Genomic DNA, 19,149 nt, shown 5'->3' with positions numbered 1-19,149 from the left:
ACTAAAAGTCTGAGAAGTGGAAGAGAAGGCTCTCAGACTTTAAATAACAAATATATGGATTCAAAAAAATGAATTAATAACTTAAACAGCTGGTTATAACTTCAAAATTTTGCCATTAGGTCAATTAACATATATGTTCTTCACTTACACATATAAACATTCAGTAGTTATCTACTTTGTCATTGTTCTCTTCTTGCCAATAAAAGAATTCTAATTATTCATAGTCTTCATTCAAGACAAAGAAGTGTGTTTTGGTTTATAATACAGTTGTGCAGACTGGATGACCTAGCAAGAACAGTGTCTAGTCCTTCAGTTGGCAAGAAAAAATAGAGTCCTGTGTATACATAATGGCATGCTTGTAAAAGAACCCTTGACAGCTGTTTGGGCAAAATTTCCCTCATAGCACACTGTATAATGTAATTCTGTCTTCATTCGGTACAGAAAAGTAGGACATTAATCCTCATTTCATTCCATTTGTTTACAAGACAGTAAATAAGACATGTGATACTGATAATTTGATTGGCTGAAACTTGGGACAAAGGATTACATTTAATCCATGTTTTCCGTCAATAGTGAAAAATAAAATATAAATAACCGATTTTGAACAATTTAAAATGCAGTTAGTTGAGTGAGTGTAGGTTGCAGAATACAGAAAATGAATCTGGAAATTGTAACTAGGGGTCTAAAACCAAAACCTTGAAAAAGAACACACTACTGTCGCATTTACATTTGGCTGTGATAAGCATTCTATTCTTGGAACCGTTCCAGGCCGTGATAATTCAAGAAAATTACCCATTTACAGGTATGCTAAATGTGGAACTCTTCACAGAAAAGTAAATTTCAGTCCCTATGCAAATTACCCGGATTGAAGCAATTATGGCATGTGATTTAGTTACGTTTTACCCATCCTTTCTTATTTCATTTTTGTTATTGAGAGTATGAAAGAAATTAAGAATGGTTATTTTTTAAGTAAAATCAAATCAACTGTCTCTTTGGGTGTCCATACAGTTCCTTGGCCAACCATTTTGACAGAACTGTCAAAGCTTGCGGGAAAAAAAGGTCAAGGTTCATTTGACACATGCACAATAATCCGTACTGAGAACTGTTCTCAGACCGGATAGCATTTACATTATGAAAATTTAACTGTGTCGTACTGACCAATTTACACAACAAAAAAAATAACTGTTCTGTTCTCAGAACCATTCCTGGCATGCTTACAAATTTGTAATGTAAAGGGCTTTTGAATACCTCCCTTTGGTTACCATATTCATGCTCCTATTTCAAAGCAATGAAAAGGGAATTTAAATTATATGTAAATGATTTAGGTAGCTGACACTAACCAACCCACTATCCTACCCTTTTGAAAGAAACCAAATATATTGATCTAAAATATTTGGATAAGTAGTGAAATCTCTTAATCCTGTATTTTATCAGATAAACACCTTGTATAACACAAACCAAACAATTGTATCTTCTAAAACGTCTTAAGAAAACACAGAATACACAAATCCTTCACATTCCATACAAGATAACAAAAGAATAAGGCATTGACTTTATTCAAAAACAATATTATTTGAAGATGCCCTTTTTATCTCTTATAGATCATACTAAAGAGATTTAAATATAAATACATATATCTATTGGCAATGAAGGAATAATATTTACACTATAAACCTAGTTAAATATAACCAAGGGATCATTTAGCCTCAAAAACCCTTTTCTCTCTCTCTCAGGGATGATACATGTGTCTGAATGGTGTGAGTTTCCAAGATTGATTAACAAACTTTACAATACATCAATCAATAAAATACCAGTAACAAATCAAAACAATAAATAAAAAGAGCTATAAATACGGAATTACCCACACACAGCAGCTTATCTGAAAGGAAAACTTTGATGTTGATCAAATTTAATTAGGCTCTAAGATCCTTCAAGAAATTGATTCTCTATCATGCTCACAAGCTTTTCTGAACAAATACTATATCCCTATAACAGAAAATATTAAGATTGTTGAAAATATACAGGGTACTTCCTTTCCGATTCAAATGCTTCCATAGGCTTAATCTTTTCACATTCCTTATGCTTCACACAAAAGTTTCAAAAATAAAATCTGTTAAAAACTGCAGTCTCTATCTAATACCCAAGCAGAACATAAGGTCGAAAGGTAACAAAACACTATAGATCAATAGGGTTCACCCTTTCATGACCCTGAATCTTCAAACCAAATTTGAAAAAAATCTGTTAATAACTGTAACTTGTATTGCATTTTGGACAACTCTATAATGACAAGTTGTGGAACTTTGAAAATTGATAGGAATTGTCCTCTTATGACCCCAATACTTCAAACCAAATTTCTAAAAAATCTGTTGCAAACTGTAGCCTCTATCATGTTGATAAGGTAATACCTTGTGAACGAAAGGCCAAGGGGTGCCGAAAATCGATAGGTGTTGTCCTCTCATGCCTCAAACCAAATTTGAAAACAATTTGTTAGCAAGAGCAACGCTAACGCTGCAATGTACGTCCACATACAGACAAAATATTAACAAACAGTGGGTGTGGCACCGCCCAAGGGGGGGAGGGGGGTGATCATACACCAAAATCAATAGTTGTATCCTTAGGGTACAGGAATAAGTGTACTAAGTTTCAAGATAATCCATTCAGAATCGTGGTCTTCGGACGCTGAACACAAAAATTCAACCTCAAGCGTGATATATTCAAACGTTTTTTTTTAAATCGGATAATAATTGTGACCTCTAGAGGGACCAGAAACTAAAAACCTCTAGAGTGTCCACAAGCTAAAAACGTGATTTTTCTTTCAATCAGGGGCCATATTCCATGCAGTTATAGTCCTACAAATGCCAATATCGAAAGGAACCAAGATCTTTGGAAGATAGACCTATAGTTTATGTTTCATCAAAATCGAATATAAATTGTGACGGACGGACGCACGGACAGGTGCGACGACAATATACCTCCACATGAAAATGTGGGCATATAAAAACTAGATAATGTAAAGGCAATTTGCTGATAATTTCAGTCAAATTGATCCACTATGAACCAAGAATTTAGCAATTGAAATTTAGATCTAGCCTCGATCATCATTACTACTAAAGTCCGTACAATAAAAAACAGAGTCTCGATTATCCATTTCATGATTAAATCATGAATGAAAGTTGAGCAGCAAATCGGATCATAATCCAATAAATATCGCAGGCTAGCGATGACATGATTATTGTCTGGATTAGTGAATTAATGTCTAATTAATAATTTAGATAACATTTCAGGCCTAAAGAAAGACCTGCAATAGGCAGATTTAGCGCTTGCATAATGTAATGATGTCCATCGTATTGTTTCAATATATTACGCAATGTCTTAAGCTCGAGACCATTAAAATACCTAAAATATAGACCCTCGCATGTGAAATACGTCACGCAGGTCCAAAATTTCAACTAGTATAAATAATGTATGCTTGGCATATTGCCCAAACATCAAAGGATGACATCACGTCTGTATTTTAAATAGCAATATACTGCCTACCATCAACTATGTGGACATCAAGTATGACAACTATTGCAAGTGCATTAATTAGTATTTGTTTATACCTTGAATAATACATTCAGATAGGTTTCAAAGCATTGGTCGAGGATGCATCTGTTAATCTTTGGTATTTCCCACCCTTGTTATTTATCAAATACATGTTACTTCACATTCCTAAAAACAGCTGTAATGTCCATTGGCCAAAAGGTTAAGCTCATTTGCAATCCAGGTGGGAGCCACTGGAGTCTGGGCCCCCTATAAAAAGTTCACTTATTGTTCTGTTTCTATGAAACATGTAAATTTTAATTTTTGGTTGGTTGGGGTGATATAGATGATGAAATTGAATGTTACATTTGGGTCCAGATATGCCCCATAAATCGGTAACCAACAGAAATAATTTAATATTACCAAATTAATATGGTTCCATACAATTAATGCATGAAGGACTTACCAAACATTCATGTTCATGGTTAATGAAAGAAGATCATACTAAATATATGTAACACTAGCTTGTTTAATCATACATTTAATACACTTTCTTATTGTTTGTCCTTATGACCTATTTGTCAAGATATTTTTAAGAGATTACAGGTTTTTAAGAGGGATATCATATTCTGTGTCCTTTCATTATGAATTGATATGTTAATGATTATCAGTTTTTCTTTCTTTACCTACTGGTTAAATATCTACCATGATCTTATAAGTAAACAAATATACAGAAAGAGTGACCAGTCCTACATATAGAAGCTTCCAGTTTTCATATAAGTCAGCAGTCGATTAACCATATTTTTACTCCCCGTAAGCATTTTTTGTGTACTGTTCATGTATAATTGTTTAATGATGTCAAAGAGAGAAATAAATGGGGTTAAATGCCTACTCGACACAAACTAGGTCATTTCAGGACTGACATATTGCATAATTTTATTTCAGTATTTTGCTTCAATATTTTTCTGGAGAAAATCCAGGAGAATGTTCAGACAACCCTACAGCAGCACTACTCATATTTCGAAATCAAGCAGTCAATTTTACATGCACGCCAAAGTGTACATTGGACCTCTGTTTTTGTTCCATCCAAACAACCAGACACTGTTCCTTGCCAGGCCCTCATTCCTGCACTGTTGAAAAGGGGAACCCTGGCTGTGACATGCCATATTAATTGTGCGCTATATATCATGGATTTTGTTCAGTTGCAACAATAAAGGAAAAGCAAGATAATTCTCTTTAACCCCCTTCACCAAGATTCGCGAAGAATTTATTGTATGGAAACTGAATATTTGGACACTGAACGTACTAAGTAATAAGACAGGAATATTGTTTGAAGTATATATCTATATTGATAAGAACAGTTGCTAAAGAAAACTGGTATTCTAATCAATGAAATATTTACCATACTTTGTTAATCTCTATTATTTCCATTTACTAGTCAGTGTGGGTGTAATGGGTGTAATGACTAGTGGCAAATGTTCAAAAATATTGATGTCAATCATAACTTGTTCTACATGAAAATAAGCACAAAAACTAAAATTATGTCTCCTCATATCATAGAATGATAACACGATAAAGTTGTACAAAAATAACTAAACCATATATAAAAATTTATACTACAAGATATCATATAGTTCTTTACTTCTTCAAAGCCAGGAGTAAATTTATGAGTTGCACCTGTGTACATCATATCTTTAATCTTTTGATACATTCTCTCACTTTTAAAACTTTTGATCATCAATTTTTACAAGATGAATATGGAATAATCTTCCATTTACCTTTCAATAACCATTAATTTAAATTCTCAAAACAATATCACAAGTCAACTAGATCAAAATCTACTTGCAACATTGCAACTTCTTTAATTCCAAGAATAACCACTCAATCTCAATAGTCATATTAATATCATGTTTTAAAGGAGCCTTTAGTTCTATTCTAGACATCTTACTGGAAAAACAATCACAGGTTTTCAACTATGAATTGTTTGTAAACACTTGTAGACATGAACCACCAACTAGATCTTCAATTTCTGAATGAATCCCCTATGGATATACTAATTATTACAAAAGGAATAAATCTGAACAAATTACTTGTAGGCTAACAAGCAATAAGCGCTCAGGGCCAATAATTCTTAAGACAAAATCAATATAATGATAATAAATAGGCACCATCCCAGTGATGGTTAAGCAGATCTGTCCAAAATATGGCATAAAATCTAATATAATCTGAACACCTATATATCACCAAACCTTTTCTGTACTAACAGATCTTAAAGCTGTAATATGGACCTTACTGTTGAAAAAGAAATGAAATAAAAAGATCCAGAGGTAAATTTTGTGCGGCAGTGTCATTTACAATTATTCTACATCAAATTCCCACCTGTTCCTTTACACATGTCAAAAAATATATACCCTATCCTTGTCAGACCCTCTGGCTTGCACCACTGACAAGGGGGGAAACCAGGTTGGAAAATTGTGAGGAACTTTCTCGGCCAACACCTGAAACCAGCAGCTGCCAGGCAGGATACGCGAACATTTTGCCAGAGATGGATAGTGAACAAGCTAAACAAATTTTTTCGTACAATCAAGAGCCATATGCGCGAATATCGACAGGAACCACGATCTTTTGCTTATAAAGTTATATTTCAGGTTTCATCAAAATCAGATCAAAATTGTGTCCTCTAGAGGGTCCACAACCTTGATATACTATATATATATACACTATTTGGTCTGATTTTCAAGAAATTCGAACTCAACCATCATTAGGGTGTAACGGTGATATATTCAAACATTTTTTTCAATCGGATAAAAATTGTTACCTCTAGAGGGAACACAAGCTAAAAACGTGATTTTTCGTACAATCAAGGGCCATAATTCAGGAAATTAAGATCCGATGTGTGCAAATTTTGAAAGGAACCAAGATCCTTGGGTTATATACATGTATTTCAAGTTTCATCAAAATCAGATAAAAATTTAGACCTCTAGAGGGTCCACAACCTTGATATACCATATGGTGAGGTAAAGAAAAAAGAGATGCCATATGGTAGTCAGTTGGTAGATTCATAGACAGCCATCATGATCTTTATTGCCAAACAAATACCAGCCAAATCCTTGCTTTAATATCTTGCCAATACTATCCCTAAAATAACATAGTGTTTTGTGATGCCAATTCCATATGTCTTAATAGGTCAGCATGGCACCAAATATGCAAACAAAAGAATCAAAAATGCTAGAAAAACACAGATTGCACACTCTAATTTTGTGTACACAGTAGTAAAAATAGTGCATTATATAAAGTGTGCAAATTGGAACCACACTCTTACTTTGAGCCAATAAAAACTTTAATTGGATTAAAACCTGAGATTATAACACTTTGTTTTGATCAGTTTAGGTATCCATTTTCAAATGTAAACCCAACATTTTCAGCAAAAGTTTCAATGTCAAATTAAATTTTTGAATGCATATTTTATTACTTAATATAACAGATTTAAATATAAAATGTTTAAAACCCTTGATGAAAAAAATTAGATTTGTTTAATTTGCATGATACAATGATCCAAGGGACATTTTAACTATCAAGTCCCATATATGTGTATAATCATGATAAGCTGGGATGTTCATTTACATAGTTCAAAAGAGTGTACATAAAATAGAGTTGCCAATCCTCACTTAAACCTATTTGAAAAGAATAAAAGAATTGTAGGAACCTGATAATGGCAGATATAGGTGGATAATTTAAGTAACATAAAGTTTGCATGGACAAATACAAGACTAGTACTTTAAACATTATGAACAAACTAACACATTTTACAAGTTATTTTTTACCTTTCAAACAAAGATCACTAACATGTACTAACTAAATCAGATGATTCAATGTGGCATGTGAATAATAATGTTGAATTGTTTCAGTTAATAAACATGCTTTTGTGTTTTTGTTGCCATCCATAATACTGTTACACTGTGAATGGGTTCAAAGTGGCATTGAATGTATCAATGACAAATATCAATGCCACATATATAGCACTGACCTCTCCTTCCACAAAATTATCACCATTTTCTGTATGCTATATGGATGAAGTAATAATAAATAAGATACATTAAAAATGATAAAATGAACATTAACTTTGATAAGATTTTAACATCTTATCAAAATCTAGATTGAAACATAAATATAATTTGCATGATACACAAATTTTCCAGGAATATATATACCAGTTAATTTTTGTGTTTATCATTTACAAAACATTAGTGGCCAAAATAATGACCAAGCTTGGTAATATCTAATATCTTTCAATGGATGTCTATCTATTCATGAATTTAACACTTTTGACTAGTAACACATTGGTTATACTAGTTCATTAAATAGAAGAAAACCCTAGGGATTAAATCATCCAATATACATTTATAATTCATATACAGTCTATCTATTAAAGTCACCAAAGATTAGACAACCAAAAATGATTGACAGAAAAATAACACACAATCAATATAATATAATGAATTTAGTGTCAGCTGTCTCTCTTTTTTTTTTTACTTAATGCACTCTTACACTAATGTTAACTTGAATCCAGCATTTTTAAATTTACAGTACTGTATGCCAATGTGATTAAAATAGAAATCAACATTTTGTTTTTAATTATTTTATACTTTTGATCCGATAGGTTTTTGAGGGGAGTGATTTTGTGGTTCATATAGGGGCACTTTGGATGAATGACAGACTATTTGTATTTAACTTTTGTTTCATTTCGTTCTCTGCTGCTCTAAAGATGTCTCCCATAATTCCAAGTATACCTTGCATAATAATAGCTGGACTAAACCGATAATTTCATTGGATAATATGTCACATTATACAGAAAGCTGTCTATTTGATGTTCACTTGACACAACATAGGTCATTTCAGGACTAACATATGGTTCAGTTTTATTTCAACAATTTGATTGCACATAGGGGTCTTTAGCAGTGGGAGGAACCCACGAGGTTGGCAAAACTAAATGGGATGATAGGTGGTTTAAACAGACTAACTGTATGTGAAATATATAACACAATTAATATTTATATTTCTTGTGCAGAATGGTAAAGAAAACATTGTAATATTACAGAGATTGACTGGAGGTCTAGAAAAAATTGAACTTATTTGCTGTCAAGAAATGATAGGACAAAAATTTAAAAAAAAATGGTTAATGATAACATAATCACACACCATTCTTCATTTAGTTTTGAATTTAGTACAAACAATTGAGGGCTTTCCATTATGCAACTGTATTACATTGTTTGGAAAGGATGGACGTAATAATGCAAAATTACCAGGCACGCTTTGGTGTGTGCGTGTCTGAGGGGGGTATCTAGGGCCCGAAATAGTCGGAAATGGCAGCTACAGCATTGCATTTTTCCAAATTTTCAAGGGTAGGCTACCCAGACCGCACGTTGTGTGCTTTTCCCACCCTGCACTCGCATATTGTCACTACAACACTTCAATATGGAGGTTTGAAATTTCTGGACCCCTCTCACCCCGCCGTCTGAAAATCCGTGATATGTCCCTGTTTACTATTAATACTTTAAATTCCTTACAGCTTTAAATATAGTTTAAAGGGCCAATCCCGATAATATTTTGGAGAATTAAACTGCTGAATTTTGTGTTAAAATCCTTTAAAATTCTCTACCTTAGGGCCGAGCAACTAACTCAATATATGTAGTACGTTTTCAAAGAACTTAAACCCGCCAGTCTTTATCTGGAAATGGAGACCGATGTCCCAAGCTTGTATTATGCAGTGTCTGGATAAAACCAGACTTTTTTTTATAAAAATAATGTGTAGGTGAAATTTACCTTTCGTTATGAAGTACAGCACATGGGTCATTCATTGTAGAGACCTCTAATAGAACGGGGGTTGATTATCAGGTCACCCAACGAAAAAATTGACCCAAAATCTAATCCAAACAACTCAATATTTTGAGCTGATATATTGAGACAAGGTAAATACACAATTCCTCTATATTTTGGCGCTTCAATTTCATACGTACTAAGACATTTATTGTTGAGACTCTGTTCAAATCGTGGGGTTGGATGGCCGAATGGTTAGCATGTGCGTGCTGTATCATAAAGCCTGTCATTGAGTCAACTGGCGTGGTTTCGAATCTAAGGTTGTACGTGGGTTTTCTCCGGGTCCTCTGGTTTCCTCCCACTGCTTAAGACCCCTACGCGCAAGCGAATTATTGAAATAAATTTTTTTTTTTTAAAAAACATGTTAGTCCCGAAATGACCTAGTTTGTGTCGAGTGGACGTTAAACCCCATTTCTCTCTCTCTCTCTGTTCAAATCGGGATAGTCCCTTTAACACAAAACATAACCAAAAGTACTTCTATTTATCGTTTTGGTCCAAACAAATTTCAGATTAGTCAATTTATGGCCATTTAAGTTTAGATTTGTTTCTATTGATTTCACACTGCCATCTTCATCTCTCTTAAAGATATATGGGAGATTAGATAAAGAGCTGGCAGTACTCACTATAATAGTTAAAAACTAGATAATGTAAAGGGAATTTGCTGAAAATTTCAGTCAAACTGCTCCATTCTGAACCGAGAATTTAGCAATTGAATTTTGGGCCTAGCCTCGATCATCATTACTAAAGTCGGTACGATAAAAAACATAGTCTCGATTATCCATTTTTTAAATTTAATCATGAATGAGCGTTGAGCAGCAGATTGGATTATAATCCAGTAAATATCGCAGGCTAGCGATGACATCGAGAGTTGATTATGATCTGGATAAGTTAATTAATGTCTAATTAATAATTTAGATAACATTTCAGGCCTAAAGAAAGACCTGCAATTGGCAGATTTAGCTCTCGCATAATGTATTTTTAAGACAAATATACTACTAATAATTACGTTATCTTTTTTATAAAAGTCAGTCTATTCTTCACGAATGTCTTTTTATACTCATGTGGTTATAGTGCTTATTTTTTACTTTTAAAATGTATCTTAACAATCTGGTACAATAACATGCTTGGTATCAATAACATGTAGATTTAAACCTGACAGAAAAAAGTAATCACGGATGTAAGCAAAAACTATATAGGTAAGAGTTCACATGCATTGCACATGCTGCAAGTTGGCTGATCGGTGAAAATAACATCATCTCCAGGCATTATACAGTAACTAGGGAATGAAACTACCCTACTTCACCTAAGGAGAAACTGATTTGAGACTCACTTACTCCCCTAGGACCTTTTGATCACAAAAATACTTAATAATGTCTTATGTTATCTTTTCACATGTTTAAATAAAAATTAATTAATATCTGTGTAGACAATGAAAAATACCAAGGATCTAAGATTAATAATAATCCTCTTATAGCTTCACATCTCCATACCTAATAACATCAAACCTGCCTCCATTCACATTACAGACACTACTGAGTAGACCTACTTATTGATTGAGTCCTGTATCGACAAGTTTTGTTCCCATAACTTTCTTCTTGGCAGAATTGGGTTTTTTTGGTTTATTTTTTTAAAAACTTTTAAGGGCAGAAAGGGGTGGGTTTAGCCTGTGTAATACATTAATATCTGAAAATTTCCCTTGTTGATCTATACAAAGTATTGATCCACTTTATTAATCACATAATATTGAAATGTCTCATTTTCTCCTTAAAATGACTAATAGATGGTTAGATCTAATTTATAATTGAATAGTAAATACTCAATTTAATAAGAATAACATAATTTATATACCAATATAAATGTTTCAGGCTACAATAAATGTAGATATAATATTGTTGTAAAAGCATATTATGCAGCATTAGAACTAATCTAAAGACCTATAATACTAACAGTACAAATTCTTAGAAATTAGTTACAGTATAGAGAGTTAAGTCTGTTTTGATTATTAAATTAAAGTTCTGCAAAGTACAGTGTAAATCTCATGGGGGGGGGGGGAGATATCATTGCAATTTCAAGTGTATCTCTGGGAGTGAAATATCAATAATTCACCCAATAATTTTTTTTATAATTTTGAAATTTGGAACACTACCTATAAGAATATTTGGATATAGATCGAATTAAAAAAGAATAAAGTGTCTATCAATGAGTTGATAAGTAACTTATATTAATTGTCAGGTGTTATTTAAACCCTATTTATTATCTGGCATTATAGCCCCTATTACATGTACAAAATTAGATTATATTCAAACATGGTCTATACTTACTTCAATAAAATATGTTATTATTCAATAACAGTAAGTCATGCTTGATCAAGCACAAATAATCTAGCTTATATATCAAATAATACAGTATTAATAACTGAAGTAAACTAACCATTATGAATTGGGGTCTTAATATAAATATTTACAAAGTCAAGTGAATGAAAAGGCGCATTTGACGTAAATATATGATAACCAAAAAACAAATGTTAAAGAAATCATTAATGCTTTGCAGACAAGCAATCACTACTGTAGGTAATGAATAATTCAGTAAGGAAACCATGTTAATTAAATAAAATTGATTATTAAAAAAAGAGCTTACCTTCACAGATTTCTCATTTTCAACACCGTTGCTATTCTCTACGCCACCTTTAGTTTCATCCTCAACTTCATCATCAATTATTGCGGTTTCCATAATAATAGGTATATCGCCGTTAGCATGTGAAGCCATGAATAGGTCGGATCCCGCAGCCGATAAGCCGCAAATCTTGTGAGTTAAAACTTATAGCGATCAACCGGCTATCAGCAGGTCACAAATTTATCTGCTAACAGAATATCCCTGCCCTAGCTCATGTAACCCCGAATCGCAGTAACATGCTAGATTGATACCGTAGATATCGTCGTTAGAAAAGTCACACACAAGAATAACAATATCTCAAGACTACTATTAGTTGCAGGTACAACATTCTCACTGCCAATCACTTGGCACACTGGATTATATTCCCCGTTTGCTAGCCACGTGGTCGAAGCTTGGATTAAGCGCGGTTTGCCGTTTTACGCAATACTGTTCTGTTAAAAAAAAAAAAACAAAAAAAAAAACGACATGGAAGTGAATCGTTCAGGAATATGTCGATATGTATCACCTGACTGTACAGCTCGATTGCATAGGAATGGTCACGTAAACCCTTAATCCCATTCGTGACGAAATCTATTATAACACCTATATATCAATACATGAAAAACGACCAAACAAATAAGTTTTATTTTAGTCATCTTCTCTCCTACCCGTGTAACTAATTCCTCTTCAACTTTAATTGATCATGTTATTCAATATTGTATCTTCTCCAACTCATGTCATAGAAACTGAAATCCCGTGTTATTCTATCTCAGACCATTTCCTCACATGTATTACATGGTCAAAGTAAGGTGTAAAAATTCCTAAAACTAGCCATATATAGGTCTCCTATAGATTTTTCAGAAATTTCAGTGACGAAAACTATATTCGCGATATATACTGAGCGCCATTGAAAACGCATCACTTAGTTTTTCGTATAACAAAATGATCCTGTAAACATATCTTATTTATTTTGCTTCTTATTGTGAACAATATTCAAATGGGAACACATCAATAACAACACATTTGTACACTTATGGATGTTTAATCTGTAATCAAGGGTACAAGATCAGAGGTGTCAAAACCAAAAGTACGACACAGATGTCAGTAGCGCGTGTGTCCTCCACGGGCCATCATCACGGTAGGCTGCAGCATTAACGCGACCTCTGCAAATGTGTAGGGCGGTCCGGTGATGAAATGTGAAGTCTCCCAACACCATTACACTTCCCCCACCCCATCGATCCGTTTCGAAGACGCAGCAGTCTGCAAGACGTTCCCCAAGACGTCTCCACACACGTTGACGGCCATCAGCGTGATAAAGATGAAAGCGACTCTCATCACTGAAGAGCACACTTTGCCAGTCTACTCTTCTCCATGTCTGGTGTCCTTGAGCCTATATCAAACGCCGCTGACGGTGATGATCCCTGGGGATAGCTCCAACATAAGGTCGTCGTGCACTGAGTCCTACTTCTCTTAGACGACGTCTTACGGTGTTGGCACTTACTGGTCCTTGTCTTCCGACGACTGCTGCACCTGTTCGAGTCGCTGGGCGGAATCTGTCACGCAGATGAGTGACCCGGATGTAGCGGTCTTGAGCCTGGGTTGTAACGCGTTGTGGACCAGGACGTTGACGGTCACGTGTTGATCCAGTAACTCGAACACGTTCCACCAACCTTACAATAGTAGACGGATGACAATTGAAGTGTCTGGCAATAGCACGTGTAGACATGCCAGCCCTGGACATTCCAATGGCTTCATTCCGTTGATTTTCAGTAAGTCTCGGCATCTCTAGCTCGATTCCTTCACACGTCCAACAACAAATTACGACATATTGACGTTTCACAGTTCATGTACTGCGCATTAAGTTGAAAACATGCTTTTAAAGGGCTCACACACAATACGCACGTGAATATTGGGTTTTTCATGTGCATCTCGTGCAATTTTTTTTTTTTGCACACGGGCCAATATTTTTTGTATTTGGGAGCATTGTGTGAAACAATAGTTCATAGTATTGCATAATATTATACATACAAAACCACCTAGTAATAAAATATTTGAGAAAAAAATGTGATGCGTTTTCTATGGCTCTCAGTATATAAGTCAAATTAATTTCGAAGAAGTCTATCTTGCAAATACCTCTCCAGACGTTCTTACAGCTTGGTATAATCTTGTTACCCCAATAATTAATCAACATACCCCCATAAGAACTAGACGGGTTAAAACAGCTGTAAAACCACAATGGCCAACTAATGAAATATTAAGATTAAGGAAAGAACACGATTTTCATAAGAGAAACAAAAATGAAACAGAATTCAAAAGATGTGGCAATAGTTTAAAAGCCATGATTAGAAAAACCAAATCAAAATATCTTCAAAATCTCGCTGGTGATGGTAAAATCCCGAACGAGTATGGGATGCAGTATGGATGATTCCAATTGATAGCAATATCCTTAACAGCTTTTTCTCTGAAATCCCCGATAAAATACTTCACTCGAACAATGGTGACGTGACAGATTCATTATCTTACGACAATAATCTGTTAAAAGAGCACATAGATTCAAAAGTACCGACAAATGCATCTTTCCATATTCCCTTCAATAATGTATCTTTTGTGAAAGAGTCTCTTCAGTAATTTCACTTTTTCTTCGGTTTGGTGCAGATCATCTTTCCCAAAACCTTACCCATGCCTTCAACCTATCAATAAATTACAATACCTATCCTTCGTCATTTAAACAAGCTAGGGTTATTCCAATTCTCAAAGTTGGAGCTAAGGATGACCCAAATAACTATAGGTCTATATCTATTCTCTGAACTGTATCACAAGACCTCGAAATACATATTCACGGACATCTTAGTCAGTATTTAAATAAATATCACCTTTTATATATGAATCAGTCAGGTTTAAATTTTCTCAAAATGCATTACAATTCTTAGAATCCTACTGAAAAAACAGAATCCAGGTACTTACTATGGCGTACCTCGAGGATCGATAATAGGACCCCTCTTGTTCAATATTTTCATTAATGACTTGCCATTAAATCTCTTCCAAAACTGACCTCTTTGCTGACGATGCGAAAGCCTACCTCTGGTCCAACGGTTGAAGTTCTCCAAACAAAACTACAGCTTGATGCCGACAGAATACAAGCCTGGTGTAACAAAAACGGAACGAAACATACTATAACAAAAACGAGAGAAATGCTCTTTACAACCCACCAAAAAAGAAATTTTCTCCCCACTACTCTTGACATAAACTCGACAATGAATCAACAGAAGTAGTCTCATCCTTTGAACTTTAGGTGTCGTTTTAAATCATAATTTAACGTGGAAAGACCATATTCCATACATCTCTAAAAAATTAAATCAGTAATTTTTCCTTCTCCGAAAGATTAAACAATATCCCCCGCTCTCCTACCGCACTCTTTTTTTTACAATGCTCATATTCAGACAGATTTTGATTACTGTTCTCCAATCTGGGACTCATGTGACTCCAAATTTCTTGAATGTCTTTCTAGGCGACAAATCATGGCTTTAAAACTACTGCTTAATGTCGATCATATCGCTGAATTGTACCCGACAATAAACACCTTAAAACTTTTAACAATAAAAAACCGTCATGCCTACAACTTATGTAATTTTATTTCCAGAATTTTATCTAAACATTGTCCTAATTATCTGTTCAATCTTTTGTCTTTCTATGAAACTTCCTACACCATCATTAACAACATACTAATCACTCTGGGACCAAAGCTTAATATTGTAAAAAAGAAAACAGCATCCGTTTTGGAGGCTCAAACCTATGGAATTCTTTACCATCTTATTTAAAACTGGCCATTAACTTAAATTCTTTCAAGAAACCACTTTTTATATATCTTACTGTCAAATAATCGGGTACTCTCTATGCCCATATATAAAAATAGTGTATAGGTAATTTTTCGTTGTTTCACATTTTTAGCTATTGTAAAGTATATGTTTTATTATGTGTTATTATCTTTCTCTCTCTCTCTCTCTCTCTCTCTCTCTCTTTTGGTGCTGTCATCTTTTGTATTATAATTTCATTTTGATTATATTATACTCTTGTTCATCCTTCACTTTTATTTGTATTTTATACCCATACTTTTTCTCGACTCTTTGATGAAAATGGGAGGGTATACACCGATACACGGCCACTTTTCACGGCCACTAGTTCTCGGTTTTTCGTCCAGTCCGAACGACTATACGCAAAGGCGTAGCCGTGAAATATATATTAGGTGGGGGGGGGGGTCCGCAACCCTAACCCCTAACCCTTTTTTAAAACCCCTAAAAAATATAAACAAATCATTATGGTTACGTGGCTGGCTGAGCGGGCGATAAATATTTGGCTTAGGCGATAATGTTTTTGGTTACCTACATGCGATTATCATCATCCCAAACTTAGGCTGCCTATCTACAGCTAGCTCCGGCTGAGAATAGATCATTCTGGGAAGTATGACGTAGATGGGTCGCTGCGTGCAGTATGGATTATCATGGCAGAAAAAAATTAACAAATTATTACTGACAGGCTAACTAGACACAATTTTATGGACCACAGTTACTTTTCACTTGACACATGTTACCAGGATGATTCTCTCTGTCTTTTATTTTAGCAATGTAAACCATATTGGGATATGTACATGTTTTATACAGATAGAATCTTAATTAATCCTAATAATTGTTGTAAATAAATAGGAGTTAGGGCCTACTATGGACATTTGGGGGGGGGGGGGTCCAAGTATAATCAGACCCCCCCCCCCCCGACCCCCCCCCCCCCTTGTGTGACGCCCATGACTATACGATGTCCTTGCCTGGTCCTCCGTTCTGTACCACTGACAAAGGGGTCCGCGTCAAAACTCTACAAAGAACTTTCTCGGCGAACACAAGGAGCGACCCAAGACCTCTGGGTTAGTGAGCCAGCGTCTTATTCACTGAGCTTCCGCGGCTCCCAGCTTAGATAATAGATATTATAATTTACAGAGCGTTAGACCACTAAGTCTTGGTCTCCCAACATTCCGTCATGGCATTATGACAGAAGGGCCCTTGAAGAGACAACATTCTGGTCAAATAAGTATTCAAATCGGTGAATTATAACTAAAATCGGTAGCTTCTATATATTCCACATTTAGTTACTATCTAACAAAATAACACTACTCAGCTCTTATATTTTGTTTAATATAGTGAAATGCCGTCATGTTGCCCGTTTAATTATTATTTTTTTTAAAACAACTAATGAAAAAGGAGAACATAAATGCTACTAGTGAGACCAATCAATGATAGATTCGCGCGTATTTACGACAGAATTTGATATTTTAACTTTATGAGCGAGTTGACAGGGGTCAAGGTATATACAGAACAAACAAATTTATCATTGAATAAATTCAACCAAATATTTGAATTTAAAACCTTGTGATTGCTCCAGGAGTGTACAGCAAATACGGCGACGATTTTTGTTTGTGCTAGTAAAGTACGGGCGATAGATTTAATATGGCTATAAATATGTCAATAGTCGAACCAAAGAAAGTATTAATGGCACATCTTGTCTTCAACTTCTCTATGTAATAAGTTTGAAAAAAGTCAACTTGATAATCAATTCCATGGCTGCAGGTCACCAATGACTATGAAGGCAAGTGCACACCAGGATGGGAAACCGCAGGGCGGAGGTGGGGGGGGGGGGCACTTGGTGCACACCACGCAGGATATTTGGCTAGTTGGTTAGTGTGTGAGAGGGGAGGGCAGTAGCGGATTATAGCAGAGTGACCACCAGCCTCCGACACGAATTTAACGCGATATCCCTTTAAGCAGGGCCCCAGACACTAGTTGGTTAGTGTGTGAGAGTCGAGGGCAGTAGCGGATTATAGCGGAGTGACCACCTACCTCCGACACGAAGTTAACGCGATATCCCTTTAAGCAGGGCCCCAGACACTAGTTGGTTAGTGTGTGAGAGGGGAGGGTAGTAGCGGATTATAGCGGAGTGACCACCTGCCTCCGACACGAATTTAACGCGATATCCGCGGGGGGTGGGGCAGGGCTCCCTTTAAGCAGAGCCCCAGACACCAGTGCCATCGCCCCTGGGTTCAGTGGAAGGGTCCCCTAGACCGACAAAAGGACCACTTTAATGTCAATGCAAGGAGCCGCGAGTCCTGTGGAAGGGCACTGGATCTACGAAAAGAGCCTCCGAGTCCAACAAAAGGACCCCATATGGAAGGGCCACCGAGTTCAGTGGAAGGGCCCCCGAGCCCGACACAAAGTGTCCATTTGACTTTAGTACTAAATCACATGTGTAATGAGCCATGTACGCCGTACCCTTCTTCATTAGCACAGTTGGTACATAAAAGGAGAGCAATCAACCCTTTTCATTTCATTTCACAAAGCGCAAATACGGACCTTATTTGGTTGTGGTGCGCTCAATTTTTGTTTGGGAAAGTCAGTCATTTTTCTTTTGTCAATGGGTGATTTATTCGTTACACTGCAGAACTACAGTCCAGCTAGAATTCTCGATCTGCATCGAAACGCACAGAAAAAATTGTATAGCATGAAAAAATGTCCATGAGAATTTCATCTTTGCATACACTTTTGCCGATCTGAAAATGTCAAATCAAAAGTACAAGCTTCATGACGCCGACATTGTTTTTAGTCAGATTTGGGTAACGTAATAACAGTTCCAGGTCGTATCTAGAAAAGGGCTCTAAATCTCTTTTCTTAGTGGCGATGTAATTTTCTCAATATTCTAGAGAAGGGTCCCATCATGATGGGCCCTGTAGACCGGGCCGCCTCCGACGATCTGCCATTCAATATTATTCACCGTCTCATAATTAGTGATGTTATATACCCCATAACCGTGATGACTCGAGGAAAGTCTTGCCAAAAAATAAATGTATGGTTTGAATAGACCTACGCCTACCACTATTTTTTTTATCTCGTAACTTCCGTTGGCGCAGACGGTCAACTTTTCGTCGCTTGTTGCTGCAATAGGCAACTACTGGCAACTCCGAGCAATTGGCAACTCGAGGTCTCCCGTGTGCGCTGACTGGCAACGAGAAGCAATTTTTCCCCGGATGTATCCGGAATGCCGATATCACGTGATCATTCA

At 35.6% G+C, this 19,149-nt stretch overlaps 1 protein-coding gene across 1 annotated transcript in view; it reads right to left on the bottom strand.

Moving 5' to 3' along the window:
* The window catches only part of LOC126814583 (H(+)/Cl(-) exchange transporter 7), a 141,762-nt gene extending 129,267 nt beyond the window's left edge, over positions 1 to 12,495 (bottom strand). Inside the window, exon 1 of the mRNA XM_050539829.2 lies at positions 12,037 to 12,495. Within this exon, the coding sequence (XP_050395786.1) occupies positions 12,037 to 12,165 (129 nt within the window). The 5' untranslated portion in view covers positions 12,166 to 12,495. The remainder of the gene's footprint in view (positions 1 to 12,036) is intronic.
* Between the last annotated feature and the right edge of the window lie 6,654 nt (positions 12,496 to 19,149).

This window comes from Patella vulgata, chromosome 3 (assembly GCF_932274485.2).
Source record: "Patella vulgata chromosome 3, xgPatVulg1.2, whole genome shotgun sequence".
Classification (NCBI taxonomy): domain Eukaryota; kingdom Metazoa; phylum Mollusca; class Gastropoda; family Patellidae; genus Patella; species Patella vulgata.
Note: the sequence above shows the minus strand (reverse complement) of the source record. Positions and strands in the feature narration are given on the sequence as shown.